General features: G+C 34.1%; 1 protein-coding gene across 2 annotated transcripts in view; it reads left to right on the top strand.

Moving 5' to 3' along the window:
- LOC137640314 (intermembrane lipid transfer protein VPS13A-like) overlaps positions 1 to 21,375 on the top strand; it is a 158,496-nt gene that overhangs the window by 47,078 nt on the left and 90,043 nt on the right. For both annotated transcript variants that reach the window (XM_068372947.1, XM_068372946.1), the window contains exons 16-31: positions 89 to 225; positions 951 to 1,114; positions 1,605 to 1,756; positions 2,576 to 2,796; positions 3,942 to 4,053; positions 4,984 to 5,214; positions 6,183 to 6,398; positions 9,590 to 9,679; positions 12,268 to 12,433; positions 12,994 to 13,136; positions 14,474 to 14,599; positions 14,729 to 14,878; positions 16,956 to 17,078; positions 17,339 to 17,551; positions 19,405 to 19,578; positions 20,088 to 20,264. In XM_068372947.1, the coding sequence (XP_068229048.1) occupies positions 89 to 225; positions 951 to 1,114; positions 1,605 to 1,756; positions 2,576 to 2,796; positions 3,942 to 4,053; positions 4,984 to 5,214; positions 6,183 to 6,398; positions 9,590 to 9,679; positions 12,268 to 12,433; positions 12,994 to 13,136; positions 14,474 to 14,599; positions 14,729 to 14,878; positions 16,956 to 17,078; positions 17,339 to 17,551; positions 19,405 to 19,578; positions 20,088 to 20,264 (2,595 nt within the window). The remainder of the gene's footprint in view (positions 1 to 88; positions 226 to 950; positions 1,115 to 1,604; positions 1,757 to 2,575; positions 2,797 to 3,941; positions 4,054 to 4,983; positions 5,215 to 6,182; positions 6,399 to 9,589; positions 9,680 to 12,267; positions 12,434 to 12,993; positions 13,137 to 14,473; positions 14,600 to 14,728; positions 14,879 to 16,955; positions 17,079 to 17,338; positions 17,552 to 19,404; positions 19,579 to 20,087; positions 20,265 to 21,375) is intronic.

The following is a 21,375-nucleotide window of genomic DNA, read 5'->3' as shown; positions in this document are numbered from 1 at the left end:
TTTATATTTCCAATATGTCTGTCTTTTTTACAAGAAAAGCTATACTACTCTTAATATATCGGGCATTACTTGAGCTTTCTTGTTTTAGGAAAATGGTGTATCTAAGCTTGAAGTTCTTGCCTCATCCAAGTACCAAGAACCAGACTCCTCGCCTTCTAGCCCTGCCTCTGGAAAGAGTAGAAGTCGCGAAGGTTCTGTTTCAGATGACGACTCTTGTGCTGATGGGTGAGTATTAATTAGATTAGCCTTTGTTAATGTTAAAGTTGCGGGTTTTAGGTCTCCACTGAGACGATCTACATCATTCTCCTCGGGCGACCATAAGCCAGCAGGGACTATCACTAGCCCCTCTAACCTCCCCCCCTAGGCGCCACCCTGGGGAGCACCCCCCCCCGGTAGAAGGTCTCACAGTATTCGTGTCTTGGCGGGGACGCGAACTCGGGACCTCTGAAACAGAAGCCCGCGATGCTACCAACCTAGCTATTTGTTATCCATAGAAGAAATTCTTTGTTTTTTCAAAAGGTTATGGTTGAATCCATAAAAATTGGGCTATAAAGTAAATTTTAAGATATTACTGTATTACTATTATCACTATATTGGTGGTACTATGTGTGTGTTACTAATCCTTTTTTGTATCCCTACAAGAGGCAACCCTTTCATATTAGCTTTGCTAAAAGGCCAAGAAATGTATGTTACCGATTGTTTAGTGTCTTTGTAGATGAAACCCTGTGGGTGGGGCCCAGGAAAGTCCCCCTCCACTTGGGACATGGGATGGCCCAGAAAGAAATTCTTTAAACGAGATCCAGGCAAATTTTTTTCTTTAGTCTGTAGTAAACTCATTGCCTATCTTTCTTTGCCTTTCTGTGTATTGGTAGGCCAAAACCAAATAGGACATTTATATTTCTAACATATCATGCCATTTCCCTCTTATGATTGTTTGTTCTATTTTACAGGATAGGAGACTGGGATCACCTAAGCTTGAATTCATGTCCTGGGATTCGTTCTGAAACAACTAGAGAGGTTCAAGCCGTTGAAGAGAATTTTGATCAACTTTGCCCTAATCCGATTAAATTGTACCAGGATATGATTAAACACCGGGTTCAAATTAATGTTCCTGGTAAGCCATAGCTCTTAATCTAGTTACTGTATTGTGAATTGCCTAACTAGAATTTAGCTTTGATCTAGATATTTCTAAACTTGCTTGCTTATTGTTTTATTAAACCTAGTGTTGATAGAATGCAGTATATACTGTATTGTCTGGCATCCAATCAATTAAATTATATCTTTCTTAACACAGTTAAAGTCTGTCCATATTCTTGCTATAGATTTTACATTATTTTTAGATCATCATCACTCAATTAGTAACATAGTTGATTGGAGTGTATAGCATTCTTATGCGTACTTTTAATGATGATTCAGTATTACTATATGCCAGCCGATATGCTTTCCTTATCGATACATAATTGATTGGAGTGTTTAGCCAGCTTATGCTTACTTTTAATGGTGATTTAGTATTACTGTACTATGCCAGCCGATGTGCTTTCCTCATAGATTCATAATTTCTTCTTATAAACTGAAGCTTTTATTTATTTATTTTTTTCCGACAGGATTTGATGAGCTTACTGTTTTTGTCGGGAATCGGTCCCGCAGCCGTGTCTTCCAACTCAGCCCTCCCATGCATGACAGAAGGTATCATATCATTGTGTCTGTTGAAGTGGACCACCAGTCAACTCGTGTCACAGTTCGGAGTCCATTGCAGGTTAGTCCTTTCGTAATCTGGTGGCTTTGCTAATAGCTTCTTCTTCTTCTTCTTCTTCTTTGTCTACATCTTTTCCCACTTCTATGTGGGGTCGATGTTTCTGGTCAGCTTTCTCCATCTACCTCTGTCCCACACCTCATCACTGGTTAATCCCTTAGATGGAAGGTCATCCTTGATACAGTCCATCCACCTTCGCTTTGATCTCCATTAGAGAGAGGGGGAGGGCCGTAGTCATCGTACTTGCCACCGAGCCTGTGTCTACATTAGCATTCCTTTTTTATTTCTGAAGGCTTTACCATAATTAGGTTATGAAATAAGGCTACAGTGTTTCATAATGATAAAAAAAGATCATATTTGTCTACACATACAGAAAATGTTTTTTGCTGAGACTTTGTAAACTCATAAGCAAGAATAGCATTGTAAATTTGAAAAGAAAGTTTACTGTAATCACTATCAACAATTTATATTTGCTTGAGATTTTGGGAATGAAAATAATCAATGTGGTATCATCTTTGAACAGTGGTATAAAAAAAGGTTTCAATGGACTCAGATACATTGTGCCATCCATAGCAATAAGCATGACCGTATAGAATAAGGAAAAAATATTTAAGGGTACTAGATATAAGAAGAAACTAGTTATTCTAGAGAAATAAGATTCTTTGTCTGTCAGTATGCTAGTTATTGAATAATGGGTTTGAGTCAATTTACTATTTATGATACAACTGTATGTATATATGTACAGTACAGTATATATATTTGTCTATACAGTATAGTATTTAGTAACATAATATTTATCACTAATCTGAACATCTTTTACAGGTTATCAATGAGCTCCCTATACCCGTCAACATTTGCTTCACGAAGAACATCATGGAAGCGCTCGGATCATCTCTTGGAGAGATTCATTCTCGTGTTGTTTCTCCTATAAATCCCTTCGAAGCTCATATACCTATGGCTGCATTACAGCCAGATCAGGTTTACACCGTGCCTCTTCTAGTTGCTTACAATTCACCGTTGCACATTCAACCTGCAGCGGCAGAGTAAGTATGAAATAAAGTAAACTTTTTAATTGAAAATAACATATGTATACACTAATCGATATCATCATCTGCTGATTGTTAAGGCAATTCTTTAATTACACATTTTAAACATCAAAGTTACTTTGTTGGATGTAATGACTATGATACCTTGTTTTCTTCTTTTTTTTAATTCTGGTAACAGGCTTAGAATTTATATTTCATTTTAAGACAAGCAGATGAAATTGTGGTCACAAAACTAATATTGCTGAAAATTTTCCTTGATTACCATGAATGTATTTGGGCATCTTTTAATGATATTTATAGTTATTTTTAGTTCATAAACCCAAAAATAGAACTCTTTATTCCATTATTTCTTCATTAAAAGTATTGAAATATATTTGTTCATACAGTATATTTTTTTTCTTAAAACGCCATCTTAAACTTTTATGTCTAATAATACAAAAAGCAGATAATGAGATTCTAGTTTAAGAATTAAAAACTCTGGCATCCATATAGTATTTAATGGGGTAAGAAAGTGGATTAATGTTTAGATAGTTAAAAGATTGTTTGTTGATACAGTATATTCTTCATTTCTTAAAAACCCATCTTAAACTGTCTAATAATACAAAAAGAAGATAAAGAAATTCTAGTTTGAAAATTGAAAACTTTAGCATCCAGATGGTATTTAATGGGGTAAAAAATGGATTAATGTTTATATAGTTAAAAGATTAAAATTTCTGGTTGCTAGGACTGACGCAATATGCCTGGGTTTGGGAATGAAAGTTCTACTTAGAAAATTTTATTTCTAGATAATAAGGGCATGAATGCTTATATTTTACTTGCATATTTTTTCCCAACAGGTATTTTAGAGTAATGCTTTTATTAGTAAATTTTAAAGAGGAATAATTCAATGTTTAATAGAGACAATTCCTCTTGAAATTTTTATTTTCCTCTTGTACTGTAAAGTAAAGAGGAATAATTCAATGTTTAAGAGACAATTCCTTTTGAAATCTTTATTTTCCTCTTGTACTGTAAAGTAAAGAGTAATAATTCAATGTTTAAGAGACAATTTCTCTTGAAATATTTATTTTCCTCTTGCACTGTAAAGTTATATGTATTTTTACTCAATGCAGAATACTTTTCATCTCATTCTTTAATACTTCTAGCTATGGTGTTAGTGAGATTGGCGTATGGTGGAAGGAAGTCCTATCCTCGACGCGATCGCATCTACTTGTGTGCAATTCAAAAGTGGAGAATGAATCCGATGTCACAGCAGCTGTGAGTACCGAGATTTTCAGTATATAATTCTAAATCTTGAGTGTTTCTAACAACTTGAAGATGATAAAAGAATAACATCTTGGAATCGTTATGACATCACTCCTAAAATAATAGATAAAGTACATACATACATATACCAAGGCACTTCCCCCAATTTTGGGGGTTAGCTGACATAAAAAAAAAAAATAAATAAATAAAATAAAATAAAAAAAATAAAAATTAAAAAAAAAGGACCCCTGTGGCCACGGGGGCATAAAAACAATTAGAATAGCGCCAACATATCCCTGCGTGTCGTAAGAGGCGACTAAAAGGGACGGGACGAGGGGGCTGGGAACCCCCTCTCCTGTATTATAAGCCTGTTAGACATCATTGATAAAGTAACTATTGAAAAGAATGTTTTTTTGTTTAATGAATGGAAACAGTAAAGCTTTGTAATAAAGTAGATTAATTGTTTTGGTAATTTAGCTATAGCTGATGTTAATGTTTGGTATTGTAAAATTACCTTTTAATGAAATACAGTGGTGTATGTAATTTTTCAGAGATTTTTTTTTAATTGTAACATTCCAGGCACTTTGTTTTGATCTAATTGCAATGCCTTTGGAAATGGGAGGATGATCTATACATAAAATATTTTATATCATATTATTCTTTTATAAAAACACAAGAGCAATACATTTTATGTATTTCCCACAAACTGAAGATTATAGTCTTTAAATTTCATAATGTGAAATATTTAAACAAAAATTGTTTGACTTCGTAAAACCTTCTGAAAATTGAAATTTAGATCATTGAGAACTGTTGGAAATTATTCTCTTAAAATCATAACTTCCATCTTTTTTCTGAACTGAAATTTGATAAATTTTTATGAAACATAGAAATCCCTGATTTTCTTGAAATACATCAACTAAAATTTCTACTGTATTTTTCCAGGTAACAATGAGAGAGGGCGTGAAATTAAGTACTGGTCAGTGGGAGGGACTAGGCGGTGTGCTTCCAAATTATACTTTGTGCTTTTCCCCACCATTGGCCATCCATAATCATCTTCCCTGCACTCTAGTTTTAACACATCCGGCCTTAGCGCAGCCCTTGACATTGGATCCTGGGGGCTGTACTACTCTTTATAAAGTTAATTTGGATGATAAAGTGTACTTAGAAGTTCAGGTGAGATTTTACCATATTTATGTCTTTCGGAGAAACTTATTTAGTCGTTGAATATTGTCTAATTTTTTATGATTACTGTGGTTAACCCTTTTACCCCCAAAGGACGTACTGGTACGTTTCACAAAACACATCCCTTTACCCCCATGGACGTACCGGTACGTCCCTGCAAAAAAATGCTATTTACAATTTTTTGAGAAAATTCAGGCATTTTCCAAGAGAATGAGACCAACCTGACCTCTCTATGACAAAAATTAAGGCTGTTAGAGCAATTTGAAAAATATATACTGCAAAATGTGCTTGAATAAAAAATAACCCTTGGGGGTTAAGGGTTGGAAATTTCCAAATAGCCTGGGGGTAAAAGGGTTAATATATGTTTATTGTAGATTAGCATGTAACCAAGTAACTGATATGTTAATTCTCTCTCTCTCTCTCTCTCTCTCTCTCTCTCTCTCTCTCTCTCTCTCTCTCTCTCTCTCTCTCTCTCTCTCTCTCTCTCATCAGTAAAATATCTATAACTATGAAACACTTTGAACAGTTGTTCACATGTCAGTTGAGACTTCCTTACAGTATTTTTTAAAAGAAAATTCATCTTGAAGAGGAACATTTGCTCTAGACACAGCATAGAGGAAAAACCAAGATCGTTGATATACTACTTGTAGCCTCACATTCAAAATATATTTTAAGGAGAGATTCTAAAATTACCTTAACGTAGCAGCTTATTCTGCATTCGCAATACAGTAATTAGTAAACATATACATAAAGTATGATTCAGGTGTAAGTACGTAATCATGAAAAATCACTCAATCACTAATGAAGTAAGCATTGTTTATATAAGTACAATATTATTTTAAAGGTACAGTATACTGTATTGTATGTAATTAGAATATATAGAATTTTATTTGATACTTGTTAATTATTTATTTGAGGTTCTATTCTAAATATTTTGATTGGTTCTTTACACCATTTAGGTCTGTAACTACCTTGGTAGTGACTGGGACGGCACGTTAGAGATTGGACCAGAGAAGGGAGATGACCACCGTACTCTTACGTTGAGCCACGGTGATGGAGACAATAAGAAAAAGCTCGAACTAACCCTTTACACAGTTCGATCTGGATCGGTGTCTATTTACGTATACTCCCCGTACTGGATTGTAAACAAGACCGGTCTCCCCTTAAGTATACGTGTAAGTGCACTAGCCGTTCTTTTTTTTTCAAATTGGTACGTAGATCTCCATTCCTAAAATAAAAAGGATACCCTGCATTAAAATATAACCCATCATTTTTGCAGCAGTCGAATTACAGGGTGTCTTTTTGTATGACTTTCCATACTATGGAGAAATATCATTTGCAAAAGTCATAAATGTAAAATAAAAGAATAAAGTTTATACATACATATACCAAGGCACTTCCCCCAATTTTGGGGGGTAGCCGACATCAACAAATGAAACAAAACAAAAAGAGGACCTCTACTCTCTACATTCCTCCCAGCCTGATAAAGTTTTTATCATAAAAAATAGTGAGTAAGGTAAATATGAATGATTTATAAAGGAACAGTAAATAGGTAATGTTTTCATACTGAAAAATTTGAGGTAAATGCTGAATCTAAAAGAGGATAGAAAATTAAATGCTTGTTATGGCACAGAACTAATTAACCCTTTATATGTCTAGTAATAAGACAGCAGAGACATCTGTATTTGCACAACCAGATACAGATTTTTTGATAGATTCCTCGTCTCAGTTTTCTTTAGAATAGGAAGTTTACTCGCATCCATCCTTACTCATATACTTTCAACTTCTCTGCTAATGGTTCAACAAGGGTAGTTTCAATCATGGAAGAACTTGAGGTATGGGTGATAAAGAGCTAGCATATCTTAACCCTTTTACCCCCAATGTTTCACAAAACTCATCCCTTTACCCCCATGGACGTACTGGTACGTCCTTGCAATAAAACGGCTATTTACATTTTTTTTTGCATATTTTTGATAACTTTATGAGAAACTTCAGGCATTTTCCAAAAGAACGAGACCAACCTGACCTCTCTATGACAAAAATTAAGGCTGTTAGAGCAATTTAAGAAATATATATTGCAAAATGTGTTTAAAAAAAAAAGGCCTGGGGGTTAAGGGTTGGAAAGTTCCAAATAGCTTGGGGGTAAAAGGGTTAACATTTTAGGGATGTAGTGCCTACTGGAAGTGTCCACGATTCGTGTTCTGTTGGTTGGGATTCGATATCCGCTCAAGTTTGATAGTTTCTTTTTTTGTTTGCAATCTCACCATCCTTTTGAGTTAAGGATGGGGAGGTTTTGGGGAGCCTTTAGGTCTACCTGTTGAGTCATCAGCAGCTATTGCCTAGCCCTCCCTGGTCTTAGCTTGGTTGGAGGGGTGTTGGTTATTGATCATATGTAGTATACAGTATATATGGTCAGCCTTTAGTGCATTGTCCTGCTAGGGCATTGTCACTGTCCCGTGCTTCTGCCATTCATGAGGGATCTTCAAACCTTTAAGTGGTCTTGTACTATTATTCATGTTTTTAATACTTTAATTTTTTATTTAGGATTCATTAGGATTTTCTAAAGTATATTTTTTGAACTTTACATGATTCAGGCCATATTCTTTGGAAGGTTTTCTCCTGTCCATTGTTAAAGGATTAGTTATAAATATTCAGGCACCTTGCATATCCTACAAAAATTATTATGCATCTGAAACTTCACTGGAAAGAATATTAGCTGTATTTCTAAAGAAATTCTAAAATAATGTGTAAATACTTAATTTCTGAAAATTATTAATCATATAATGGTTCTTATAAACTTAAAACGTGTATCTTTTCGTAGCTGATTTTGATTGCACTAGTTTTTACTTGGAGTTTTTATCCGCTTTAAGACAGCATTTGCCTGTCATAAAAATTTTTAATGCCACAGTTAATATAATTTTTACTCCTGTTGGTTGTGCAAATAAAAAAGATTTTGTGAATTCCCTTTTTTTTTTGAGAGATTGAGAGATTTATTAACCTTGTTGGATTGTATTAATAATAACATATTTAATTTTCATGATTACCAAAGGTATCCACTTTAAACTGAAAAACCCCAAATTTGTATCTTGTTTTAATGTCCTTATGAAGATTTATTCATGAGGAAGTTCGGTAAAAAGAATTTGGAATGAAAGATATATCTAGCAAGAATATGAAAATTAATGCCAACTGTACTTTAAAGTATTTACCTAGTAGAACCCATAATTTTCTGTATACCTGTGCCCAAGTTATGAAACACTTATAGGTTATAATTTTTGTACTTTAGGGATATCTTAATTTTTTATTGACAATGCTCTAAATTTTGTAAAATATACAGATGATACTACTCACTTTGTATCAATTGCATCTCCTGAATATAAAACTATGCAGAATCCCCAACTAAAGATCTAATCAAATGCATGGTGCAAATTGTGAGGCATGAAGTTAAACCCCCCCAAAAACCTCAGATTATAAGCAGGTCGAGGACAAGGGCACAACATCCAGATTCGTCCGTTGACAATGGCTCTTTAATTGTACGCAACTCATTTCGAGTTCTAGGTGTAATTCTTGATTGCAAATTTACTTTTGAGAAATACATACAATGTTTCTTCGCTTGTCAGAAAAATTGTCATATTAAATAGGTACCTATTTTAATATTTTTGGTGAACAGTCTATCCTGAGAAAATGTTTTGATTCTTTCATTCTACAATATTTTGAAAATTGTTTTCCTTTCTGATTTTCATCCTAATTTGTTGGGAAAAACATGCAGTTTATTAAATTTCTTATGGCTGATGTGGATATTATTTTCTGGCAGAGTGGTTCAGTTATTTCTTTGTCCATGTAGCATAATATTATTCATAATTGCGACCATTCTTTGCCTTCAGATCTTCCTATATGGTGCTATCCTGTACCTAGCATTAGGCACGCAGTTTATTCAAACAGTCTTGCCTTCTCCATCTTAGGCTTGATACTGCGTTGTAATGTAGAAGTTTTTATTCCAGCTGTGACCAGATTGTGGAATGATCTTCCTTATCTTGTGGTTGAGCCAGTGTAACGTCAGAAGTTTAGACTTGTTGCAAATGTTTTTACGTTGAATAGTTTGACGTCAGTCACATTAGATAGTTTATATATGAAATTATTTAACATAACTACTGAAGTTAACATTAGTTTTTATCATTTCTAATATATAGTTAATTCGTTATTTCCCTATTTCCTTACCACCCTGGGCTGCTTTCCCAGTTTAAGCCCTTGGGTTTGTAGCAACCTGCTTTTCTAACTAGGAAACTTTAATATAATGCAAAATCAATAACTATTAGTCTTAAAGTATTACCTTTTGAAATTACCTTAGTTTCCATATTCTGTATTTCAGGGAGCAAGATCAAAATATATCTGTGATTTGAATGGATCCGAAGAGATTGTGTTATTCCGATACAAAAGAAATTATCCTCATAAGTTAAAGGTAAGATTAATGTTAATCTCCTTAAGGTTGAATGATGGCCTGAAGTATTTTATGAAGTTTTACATTAAAGGTATATTACATTATGCAATGGTAAATTCTGTGTTTAGTTTATACAAATGTTATGTACCTTAATGTCACATTGTACATACATACATATACCAAGGCACTTCCCCCAATTTTGGGGGGTAGCTGACATCAAACAAATGAAACAGAAAAGGGGACCTCTCCTCTCTACGTTCCTCCCAGCCTGACAAGGGACTCAACCGAGTTTGGCTGGTACTGCTGGGGTGCCAGAGCCCACCCTCCCCCGTTATCCACCACAGAAGAAGCTTCATAACGCTGAATACCCTACTGCTGCTACCTCCGCGGTCATCTAAGGCACTGGAGGAAGCAGCAGGGCCTACCGGAACTGCGTCACAATCGCTCACCATTCATTCCTATTTCTAGCGCGCTCTCTTGCCTCTCTCACATCTATCCTCCTATCACCTAGAGCTTCCTTCACTCCATCCATCCACCCAAACCTTGGCCTTCCTCTTGTACTTCTCTCATCAACTCTTGCATTCATCTTCTTTAGCAGACAGCCATTTTCCATTCTCTCAACATGGCCAAACCACCTCAACACATTCATATTCACTCTAGCTGCTAACTCATTTCTTACACCTGTTCTCACCCTCACTACTTCGTTCCTAACCCTATCTACTCGAGATACACCAGCCATACTCCTTAGACACTTCATCTCAAACACATTCAATTTCTGTCTCTCTGTCACTTTCATTCCCCACAACTCCGATCCATACATCTCAGTTGGTACAATCACTTTCTCATATAGAACTCTCTCTACATTCGTGCCTAACCCTCTATTTTTACTACTCCCCCAACACTTTGCACCCTTACATTTGCTTCCACTCCACCATTTGCTGCAACAACAGACCCAAAGTACTTGAACGGATCCACTTTCTCAAGTAACTCCCCATTCAACATGACATTCAACCTTGCACCACCTTCCCTTCTCGTACATCTCATAACCTTACTCTTACACACATTAACTCTCAACTTCCTTCTTTCACACACCCTTCCAAATTCTGTCACTAATCGGTCAAGCTTCTCTTCCACGTCTGCAACCAGTACAGTATCATCCGCAAACAACAACTGATTTACCTCCCATTCATGCTCATTCTCGTCTACCAGTATCAATCCTCATCCAAGCACTTGAGCATTCACCTCTCTCATCACTCCATCAAATTACAAGTTAAACAACCACGGCGACATCACACATCCCTGTCTCAGCCCTACTCTCACCGGAAACCAATCACTCACTTCATTTCCTATTCTAACACATGCTTTACTACCTATGTAGAAACTTTTCACTGCTTGCAACAACCTTCCACCAACTCCATATAACCTCATCACATTCCACATTGCTTCCCTATCAACTCTTATCATACGCTTTCTCCAGATCCATAAACGCAACATACACCTCCTTACCATTTGCTAAATATTTCTCGCATATCTGCCTAACTGTAAAAATCTGATTCATACAACCCATACCTCTTCTAAAACCACCCTGTACTTCTAAGATGCAGTCTCTGTTTTATCCTTAATCCTATTAATCAGTACTCTACCATACACTTTTCCAACTACACTCAACAAACTTATTATGGTCCGATTCCAATAAAATTTATAGAGAATCAGCAGAGTAGTAATACAAACAACATATGGTAAAATTATAGAAATCCAATGATATTTGCCGATATTGGCTTTTATGGCGGGCGATCCCCTTAATTTAAGAAATTTCTAAATATGCCATTATGGCAGAATAAATGTCTTCATACAATTAAAATTACAATAGAATCATTTTGCTAAAGATGAACATTTATTTTTTCATACTTTTCATCAGTATTTCTAAGTTAAACAGCTTCAAAAGTGATCTTTCATATTACAGACCACTGAGATTTCTTTATGGTGTGTTAATGTGATCATACCCATTAGTGTATAATACTATATATCAATTTGCCATATGCAATGCAAATATTTTCACAATTGTCTTGAGCAGAATATGTCGCTATAGAAAACATCCCTGTTTGGCGATCTGCCGGTCTGGGGTTCAAGTCCTTCTCAAGCTTGATAGTTTCTTGTAGTATCTGCAACCTCATCATCCTTGTGAGCTAAGGATTGGGGATTTTGGGAAGACTATAGGTCTATCTGCTGAGTTATCAGCAGCCATTACCTGGCCCTCCCTCATCCTAGCTTGGGTGTAGAGGTTGCTTGGTCGCTGATCCTACGTATAGTGTTGTCAGTCTCTAGAGCATTGTCCAGCTAGCTAGGGCATTGTCACTGTCCTTTGCTTCAGCCATTCATGAGTGACCTTTAAACCTTTAGAAACAATTGGTAGACTTTATGACACAATGGAAAATCAAGGGTCTATAGAGCTTATAATGTATGCACTGAACATGGACAATACAGTATACGTGACAGGAATGAAATATCTGTAGCCTACAGCAAAACATGATTGGCCTTGTATAATTGGCATTGAATGTGATTGATTGAATTTACAAATTTCTGAATTAATTCCTTGTGATACTTTTTAGATCCGTGCTCTGGACAGCGACTGGTCAAAACGATGGAGCTGCGAAGCAGTGGGGTCTTGTGGTGTCGTAGTTTGTACAGATAAGAGGAGAGAGAAGAAATATAGACTTTTAGCGAGAGTGAAACAGTCGGCCCTCGCTGCACAAACTCAGTGTGAAGGGATACAAGGTAAGTAAATCAGTAGCTCTCATATTTCTTTGTATGTTGCTGTTGGCTTTACCTGCCTTGAATAGGCGTAGGAAAGTGTTTACTTAGGTAGATATTTTTACTTGCGTTCATAAGTGAGAACTGTGCTTGTTTCGCATTATAGTAAGACATTTTAACCCTTTTACCCCCAGGCTATTTGGAACTTTCCAACCCTTAACCCCCAGGGGTTATTTTTTTAAGCACATTTTGCGGATTATTTTTTTTTAAATTGCTCTAACAGCCTTAATTTTCGTCTTAGAGAAGTCAAGTTGGTCTCATTCTCGTGGAAAATGCCTGAAGTTTCTCAAAAATTATCAAAAATATGCAAAAAAATGTAAATAGCAGTTATTTGCAAGGACGTACCGGTACGTCCATGGGGGTAAAGGGATGAGTTTTGTGAAATGTACTAGTACGTCCTTTGGGGGTAAAAGGGTTAACTACTCATAGATTGCACATTTAGTTAATATGGTATAAAGAAGTAGCTCGTCACTTGATAAGCAGATCAGATTATCTTTCTAAGATTATTTTTACATTTTTTGTAGACTCTGGCTGTGGAAAAATTCATCTCACAAAGACAGTTATCCTAATGCCGTACTTTTTAGTACGCAATTTAACTGCAAGACCGCTCAAATTTATGCAAGAAAATGATAAGATGGAGCTGTGGTATGATATCAATCCTCAACAGGTAAGAAATTTCAGTTATGTTGTCAGTTAGCAATTACTCTATTTTGATTAAAGATTTCATCGGTTGGAAATATATATAGAATCAATACCATAGTACTGTAATACTCTCCCAGTGTTGGATAATTTCCATTGAAAGAGTCAAAAGGACATTTATGCAGTATTATAAATAATTGAAGTATGTTATTACTACTCACACACACACACATATACAGTATATATATATATATATATATATATATATATATATATATATATATATATATATATATATATATATATATATATATATACACATATACATACATATATATATATATATATATATATATATATATATATGTATGTATATATATATATATATATATATGTATATATATATATATATATATGTATGTATATATATATATATATATATATATATATGTGTGTATATATATATATATATATATATATATATATATATATATATATATATATATATATATATATATATATATATATATATATATAGTATAATTCTTTGACTTTCAAGGTCTAAAGAATTTCATATTGTTATGATAGCATACACTAGAAGGGTCCTTTTATTTTCATTTGTCAGAATGGAATTGTTCATTTTCTAAAATATTCTGCTAATTTTGGGTAAATATGCGCAATGTTTGAATTTGGTATGAAGGTTGACTCGCCATCATATTTCATTTCTTTGTCCGAAAACTTGCATGCAGGAATTTTATAGACATTTTTCACAACCATGATGAACTTTTTTTAATCAAGGAGAGTGCTATTTTATGATATATTTGTGCTATATTCATTACAAAATATTATTATATTTGTTCTATATTCAATACAGAATATTTTTAAATACCAACTACTAGGTTTGATTCAATTTAGACTGGCCTTTACATTTAAACATGTAGAATTTTTCCAACCACATGTTTTATGATGAACAAACCATATTTCATATTTAGCTGTGGTTTGGTTGGAGAAAAAAATCTGATTTGTGCAATCACCTCAGATATTTGGTTTATCACACTGGCATCACAGCACCAAAGATCATCAATGAGAATAACCTCAAATTTTGCATGAACTGATCAAGGAAATCGTAAGCAAAATTCAGATCTTAATTAACTTTTTCATTGAACTGAACCTGAATACAGTATATAGTATTGCTGTAATGCTTTCGGAAAAGCTTAAACTCTTGCGTAAACTTCACTCATTCATTAAACAAATTGTGTCGAGTTTTACGTCTGTGTCCTTACTGAATGATATTTAGGTTACTGTGGCTAGGTTTATCCTCAAATGCATAAACCCATGTATCTAAAAATTGATTCCATATTTCAGTGCATACCATTCTGGCCAGATATGGAGGACATGCATATGGTCGTGCGTTACAGAGACCAACAGGTCCGCTCCCAGCATTTCCATTTCAATTCCATTCACTCGACTGTTTTACGAATGGAAAAGGGTGTAGGTAGTCTGCTTTTTTTCTTCTTTCATATAAAATACTAAATAGATATTAAATTTACTTGATGTTCCTATTTTGAATCTTGTTTACCTTTTATGTTGTCATTTTAGTGATCGTATTTCAATTTTCAGAGAGCGCTTGTTGTCCACGTATCTGGCGTAGGGTCGGATAATCCTGTAACTGTCACTTTTGACAAATATCAAGTTGGTGATGCACCTGTCAGAATTGAGAACTGGTGTGAAGATGTACATTTGCGCATTCACCAAAAGGGCTGCAATCAGGTATGATGTCCAATGATATTTTAATGTTTTTATTATTTTGCGAAGTACACTAGTCAAAAATATTTATTTATAATGTAATGTTTTTAGTCAATTATTATATTAAAACATTCAAGTCTTTAAATTAAAATTGGTAAAAGAAATAAGGCATCAATACAAGCAGATTTGATGTTTCCATTGCTGAAACAGTGTATATAGAATGCCAGTAAAGAATAATAATTCAAACCCCAAATTGTACTGTAGGTCATGATTACTGACAAGTACAGTAATGTATATATCACAAGTACAAAAATTAATCCTCTCTGTAGTTTCCTTTGTGTAACCTGCAAACCTACATCATATAAGCTTATCTATAATGTGCATAAAATCTGACTAGATCAGATTTGAGAGCATAATATCAAAGGTCAGGGAAATTTGTCCTAAATCCTGAAAAATTTAAAGATGTACTGAACAATGTAATTCTTTTTAATAGAATGCGATGCTGGAATAATTTCATTTATGATCACCTGAAAGAATTCAAAGAGTATAAAATAATGCAAATGTTCCTATTAAACTGTTAAGATATAAAATCCAAATTGAAAAGAACAATAATCAATATGCAAGTAATATAATATGGTAGCATTTTAGCTCACACGTCTCAAACTGTCAACCTAACCATGCCAGGACTCCATAGTTTATGATGAAGCTTTTACAATCACTTCAACATATTTTCTTGACCTCTTGTCCTTGTTTATTAGGTAAAAATTTGCAGTAATGTGGATTTTGATCATTAATGTTAATGATATGACATAATTGTTAATGTTTTCTTGTTTCCAGACCCATCTTTCTAATGTTTTCTTGTTTCCAGACCCATCTTTTGTTTTCTTGTTTCCAGACCCATCTTCCTAATGTTTTCTTGTTGCCAGACCCATCTTCCTAATGTTTTCCTGTTTCCAGACCCATCTTCTTAATGTTTTCTTGTTTCCAGACCCATCTTCTTAATGTTTTCTTGTTTCCAGACCCATCTTCTTAATGTTTTCTTGTTTCCAGACCCATCTTCTTAATGTTTTCTTGATTCCAGACCCATCATCTTATTGTTTTCTTGTTTCCAGACCCATCTTCCTAATGTTTTCTTGTTTCCAGACCCATCATCTTAATGTTTTCTTGTTTTCAAACCCATCTTCTTAATGTTTTCTTGATTCCAGACCCATCTTCTTAATGTTTTCTTGATTCCAGACCCATCATCTTAATGTTTTCTTGTTTCCAGACCCATCTTCCTAATGTTTTCTTGTTTCCAGACCCATCTTCTTAATGTTTTCTTGATTCCAGACCCATCATCTTATTGTTTTCTTGTTTCCAGACCCATCTTCCTAATGTTTTCTTGTTTCCAGACCCATCATCTTAATGTTTTCTTGTTTTCAAACCCATCTTCTTAATGTTTTCTTGTTTCCAGACCCATCTTCTTAATGTTTTCTTGATTCCAGACCCATCATCTTATTGTTTTCTTGTTTCCAGACCCATCTTCCTAATGTTTTCTTGTTTCCAGACCCATCATCTTAATGTTTTCTTGTTTCCAGACCCATCTTCTTAATGTTTTCTTGTTTCCAGACCCATCTTCTTAATGTTTTCTTGATTCCAGACCCATCATCTTATTGTTTTCTTGTTTCCAGACCCATCTTCCTAATGTTTTCTTGTTTCCAGACCCATCATCTTAATGTTTTCTTGTTTTCAAACCCATCTTCTTAATGTTTTCTTGTTTCCAGACCCATCTTCTTAATGTTTTCTTGATTCCAGACCCATCATCTTATTGTTTTCTTGTTTCCAGACCCATCTTCCTAATGTTTTCTTGTTTCCAGACCCATCATCTTAATGTTTTCTTGTTTTCAAACACATCATCTTAATGTTTTCTTGTTTTCAAACCCATCTTAATGTTTTCTTGTTTCCAGACTCATCATCTTTATGTTTTCTTGTTTCCAGACCCATCTTCCTAGCGTTTTCTTGTTTCTAGACTCATCATCTTTATGTTTTCTAGTTTCCAGCCCTATCTTCTTAATATTTTCTTGTTTCCAGACCCATCTTCTCAATGTTTTCTTTTTTCCAGACCCATCTTCTAGCACCTTATCAATCTCAGCTCTATACTTGGGATGATCCAACCTTACCTCAGGAAGTTCTTTGGAATATATACAATAGAAAGACTGACGACATCCCTGCTGTTATCAATAAGGTATGAAATTATTATATAGGCACTTGTTTATTATTGCATGCGAAAATTAAATGGAAATTCATCCATTTCAGAAAACCTCTTTGGTTAACTTGACAACCTGCTTACTGCATGGTAAACTATTTGACTCGGTTGAAAAGCAATGCAAAGTTATGCAATCATGTCGATGTTGATAAAATAATCATTCCATTATTCAAGAAATTAATTCTATAACTTAGACCAAACTTGAGATTTTGAATTTAATTCTTTCTATTCCTCTGCAGGATGACCATGGTAGCAAATGCGTCACCATCACATCTCTGAAACCTGGTATGGTTCGGGCCAAATCTCAGTCCAGCATGGGTACTCCGAAGACTCGACCAAAGAAGATAGGCCAGAGGCATAGGGCGAAGACGGTGGCATCATCGTCGTCAACAGAATCTGATGACGAGCCAGAGGAAAAAGGACAAAGCAATCAATACCTTATACCAAATCAGGTTTGTTTCTTTATATTTGCATTTGAATACTAACCAATACCAGTCCTTTATACTATATAAGGTTTGTGTCTTTAATTAAGTATGCAATGCTAACTAATACCTTACACCAACTTAGTGTCATTATTTCTTTATGTAAGGTTTAAAACCTTGTGTCATATGTGTTGTTCATTGATAATGCCTTGGAAACCTTCAAACTTTATGACTGGAATCGAGAATTTATTTTAGATTAGTGTATATTTATTGTTCTTGTGTGTTTATAGTTTGGAGTTCTCTTGCTCCATCAGTAATGTAATGAACAGCATAGATCTTTTGTATAAAATTTTACTGCTTATTTTTTTTATGAACCGTTGTGATCAGATATTGGGCTGTAAAAAGTTCAACAATAATAACCTTTGTTGTTCACATGAAACAGATAATATAAATAATTTTAGCTTCAGAATTTACCAGTATCATTAAAACTATATCTAAACCTCATTGTTTATATTATAGTTTTTGTGTTAACTGAGGATTGAAGCATTCAATAAACAAGTCTCTTGTTTGGTAATTTTAAATTTATTTCAGAAACATGTCTTTTGAACTTTTCTACTGACTCTGTTTTTATGGTTTAGAATAGAATTTCCATTTATAATTCATTTATAACATATGATATACTGTAGGTGTCATTGACATTTGATATCAAAATAACAGAAACACGAAAATCAGTTGTGGAGCATCCCAAATGACAGAAATACAAAAAGCTGGTTACAAGTTAGCTGTGTTTGTACTCTCTTCATCTTATTTCTTCCACCTTTCTATCAAGTCGATGCATTATAGTTTCATTACATAAGTAACAGGACGAGTAGACAGCATTTACACATTTGTTCACAGTACACAAATGATAAGAGTTATGTTGTCCACATAATCCGAATACTAGAATTTGAAAGACATTAGTTTAGTAAACCATCATTTTCCATCTACTGTCATATGCTCTGAGATAATTACAATTGGGGATATCACACTGGGAGTTTAAGCTTACAAGAACTAAGGCTTTTTTAACAGAAGCTCATCCAGTAATCTCCTAGACTAGTGTTTTCATAGTCTATGGTGAAAATATAAAGTAACCATGCAAGCCACTTATCCCTAAAGTAGATAATGTATGAGAAAGTCATTTTCAAAGACTTTGCATCAGACAAAAGGGTCATTAATTTACTTGGATGATTGTTCTAGGCTCTACATACTTGAGGGTAGAACTTGAAAGGTGTCTCTTTCACTAAGACATACCATTGAGACAGATTTAAGACACTAGTATGATATAGATCAGGTAACTACCTAGCCTAGTTGTGGATTGTGGGAGAGATGAAGAACCTTTTTGTGGACTGTGAGGGGATTGAAGTAACTTATAAAGATCAATTTTATGGCAATGATCATTTATATCTACAACACAGTATATTTTATGTTTAAAATGGCATTAGAATTATTAAAATAATGTAAATTTAATCTATCCTGCTGTCCACGTTTTATCTGATGTTATAATAAAATTTTTCTTCTATTTTGTATATGTGGATTATCATTGATATGGCATACATTATCAATAGAGTGTTTGAACAATAAGACTTAAATTTTCATAATGGAAAATTTTGTAAGTGAAAGGTATATTTCCAAATGTATTTTTAAAATTTTCAATAAATTAAATATGCTCTGATTTTATTGATTTAGGGATTTTGAAATGCTATAGTCATTAACTTTGAATATATATAATTCATTAGTGTATGAATATATATAATTCATTAGTGTATTATATTTTCATGAAAGTAAAAACCAATGAATTAATTTTCTTCTAATTACACATAATGTAAATATCATTCCATTTTTAGTCAACCAAAACTCGAAAAGAAAAGACATTGGTGCACTGGGTTAGTTTCAAACAAGGAGGACAGAGGATATTATTGTTCACGCAATCCGATCGTTTAGCTGCTACCACCCGTTTACCTCTGGAACGCGCATCGTTTGAATTGTGTCTGGCGATAGAGAAAATTGGTCTATCTCTTGTAAGTACTGTACTCTGAACTTCCAATGTTTTGTACTCTCAATAATGTGAAGTAGCTCACAAATTTACTGATCTTTGTGTATCTAGCAGCATTTTACTGATATTCTGTGAATATACTTCCACATAAATTATTGTTTTACAATAAGATTTAGACTAATAATTCTTACAATTCTGTTAAATAAAAACAGTTGAATTTACAGGTAAAGTTTACACGGTCGAACACGTTCATCAAACGCGGTTCGACAGACAAGTGTTTGAAGTAATGTTCGAACGTGTGAACGGGGTATTTAGTTGTCGATTACTTGTCGAATGGTTCAAAGAAAGTCTGTTCTCGCCCAATTTTTGTGGCCATGGCTTAATTGTCCACAAACCTTATACATTTGTGATTGACAGCTACCTCATCGAACTGTTTGACAAACAGGTTCAACAACCAGGTTCGACCGTGTAAACCCCCGCTTAAAGGCAATTCAGACTTACATTCACATTGTTCTTGATTTTCCATGCACTCAGGTCAATCAGAATCACCATGAAGTGGCTTATCTAAGTCTCATGCCCTCCGCTGCCAAATGGGAGCTAGAAGTGGATGGCATTTGGAAAGTTCCTCCAAGTCTTGAACTCACCGCTTGGTTAGAAGACCAGTATCTCCACAACAATAACTCAAAGGTTAACCTCAAAGGATCTCTTCAGGTAAGTCGGTTTGAAGTATGTAATTATGTGAATGTTTTGTAATTAGTAATTTCACATTTTCTTGCCTATCATCATTTGCATGAAATAGCTTTTCTTAATCAACAGCAGTGTCATTGCTACTATGCCAAGTACTTAAGATATTAGCTTATATGTATTCCCTGCAGTATCAATATTTACTTAGAATTACCAGCTACTGCATCAGTAAATATTTGTAAAATTTCTTGATAGTTTATATGCTTTTCAAGGCTATCTTTGCTAAAGCTAGGCAGTGAGAACTGTTTCCATAGGATCAGTGTATTTTCACACCATTTTCAATTTGCAATGCATTCTTTGGTTATATTTGAAGGCACACTGCATATGTTTAGGTACTAAGTGGATTGTTTATGCACACTAGAGTGGCTGTAACCTTTACTAGTAGTCTTCTGATTGTTTACACGTCTTTAAAAGGAAAATCACAAAGTATTTTTATTTTTGCATAATTCTCTCATCATGATTTAGATTTTGTAACTGTAAAGTTAATATTAGTTGGAAGTAGAGATTTACCATTAAAAAAGTCAAATTAATTTTTTCCTTTTCACCACTATTATCAACTAATTTGTGTTGGACCTTATGACAGTTACAATCCTTATTTCAGTATATTTATGGCAACCTTAGTCTATTTAATTTTCACATACTGATTTTTTTTTTTACCTTTGCGACTTCTATGTTAGAAAACTGAGGAGTAATGCTACGTAGAGAATCATGTTAATAGTAAAGGAAAATACTTTCTCATATATTTTATTTTAGTGCAAGGTGTATAAGGCAAACTATTCACTTCCATTAGTAAGTAGTTTCTGATTGACCTCAGACTAGCGCTCAGGTACTCAAACTTAATAGCAATGGGGTCCTTTCTATATTACTCAATATTAGAAGAAAATGTATCATTTCTTGAATACAAAGTTATTTTGCAGAAAATGACTTGCACCACATTTGAGATGTTGAGGTGCCTCTCTGTAACATGTAACATTAAATGTACTAAAATTATTTCTATACATATTGTGCACAAAGAATATTCTGAGGAACGTGATTTATTGATTCTCATGAATTTAAGATTTTTCCTTTTGTGAAAGCT

The sequence above is a fragment of the Palaemon carinicauda genome, chromosome 4 (genome assembly GCF_036898095.1).
Source record: "Palaemon carinicauda isolate YSFRI2023 chromosome 4, ASM3689809v2, whole genome shotgun sequence".
Lineage (NCBI taxonomy): Eukaryota > Metazoa > Arthropoda > Malacostraca > Decapoda > Palaemonidae > Palaemon > Palaemon carinicauda.
This window is presented reverse-complemented; position numbering and strand designations above follow the sequence as displayed.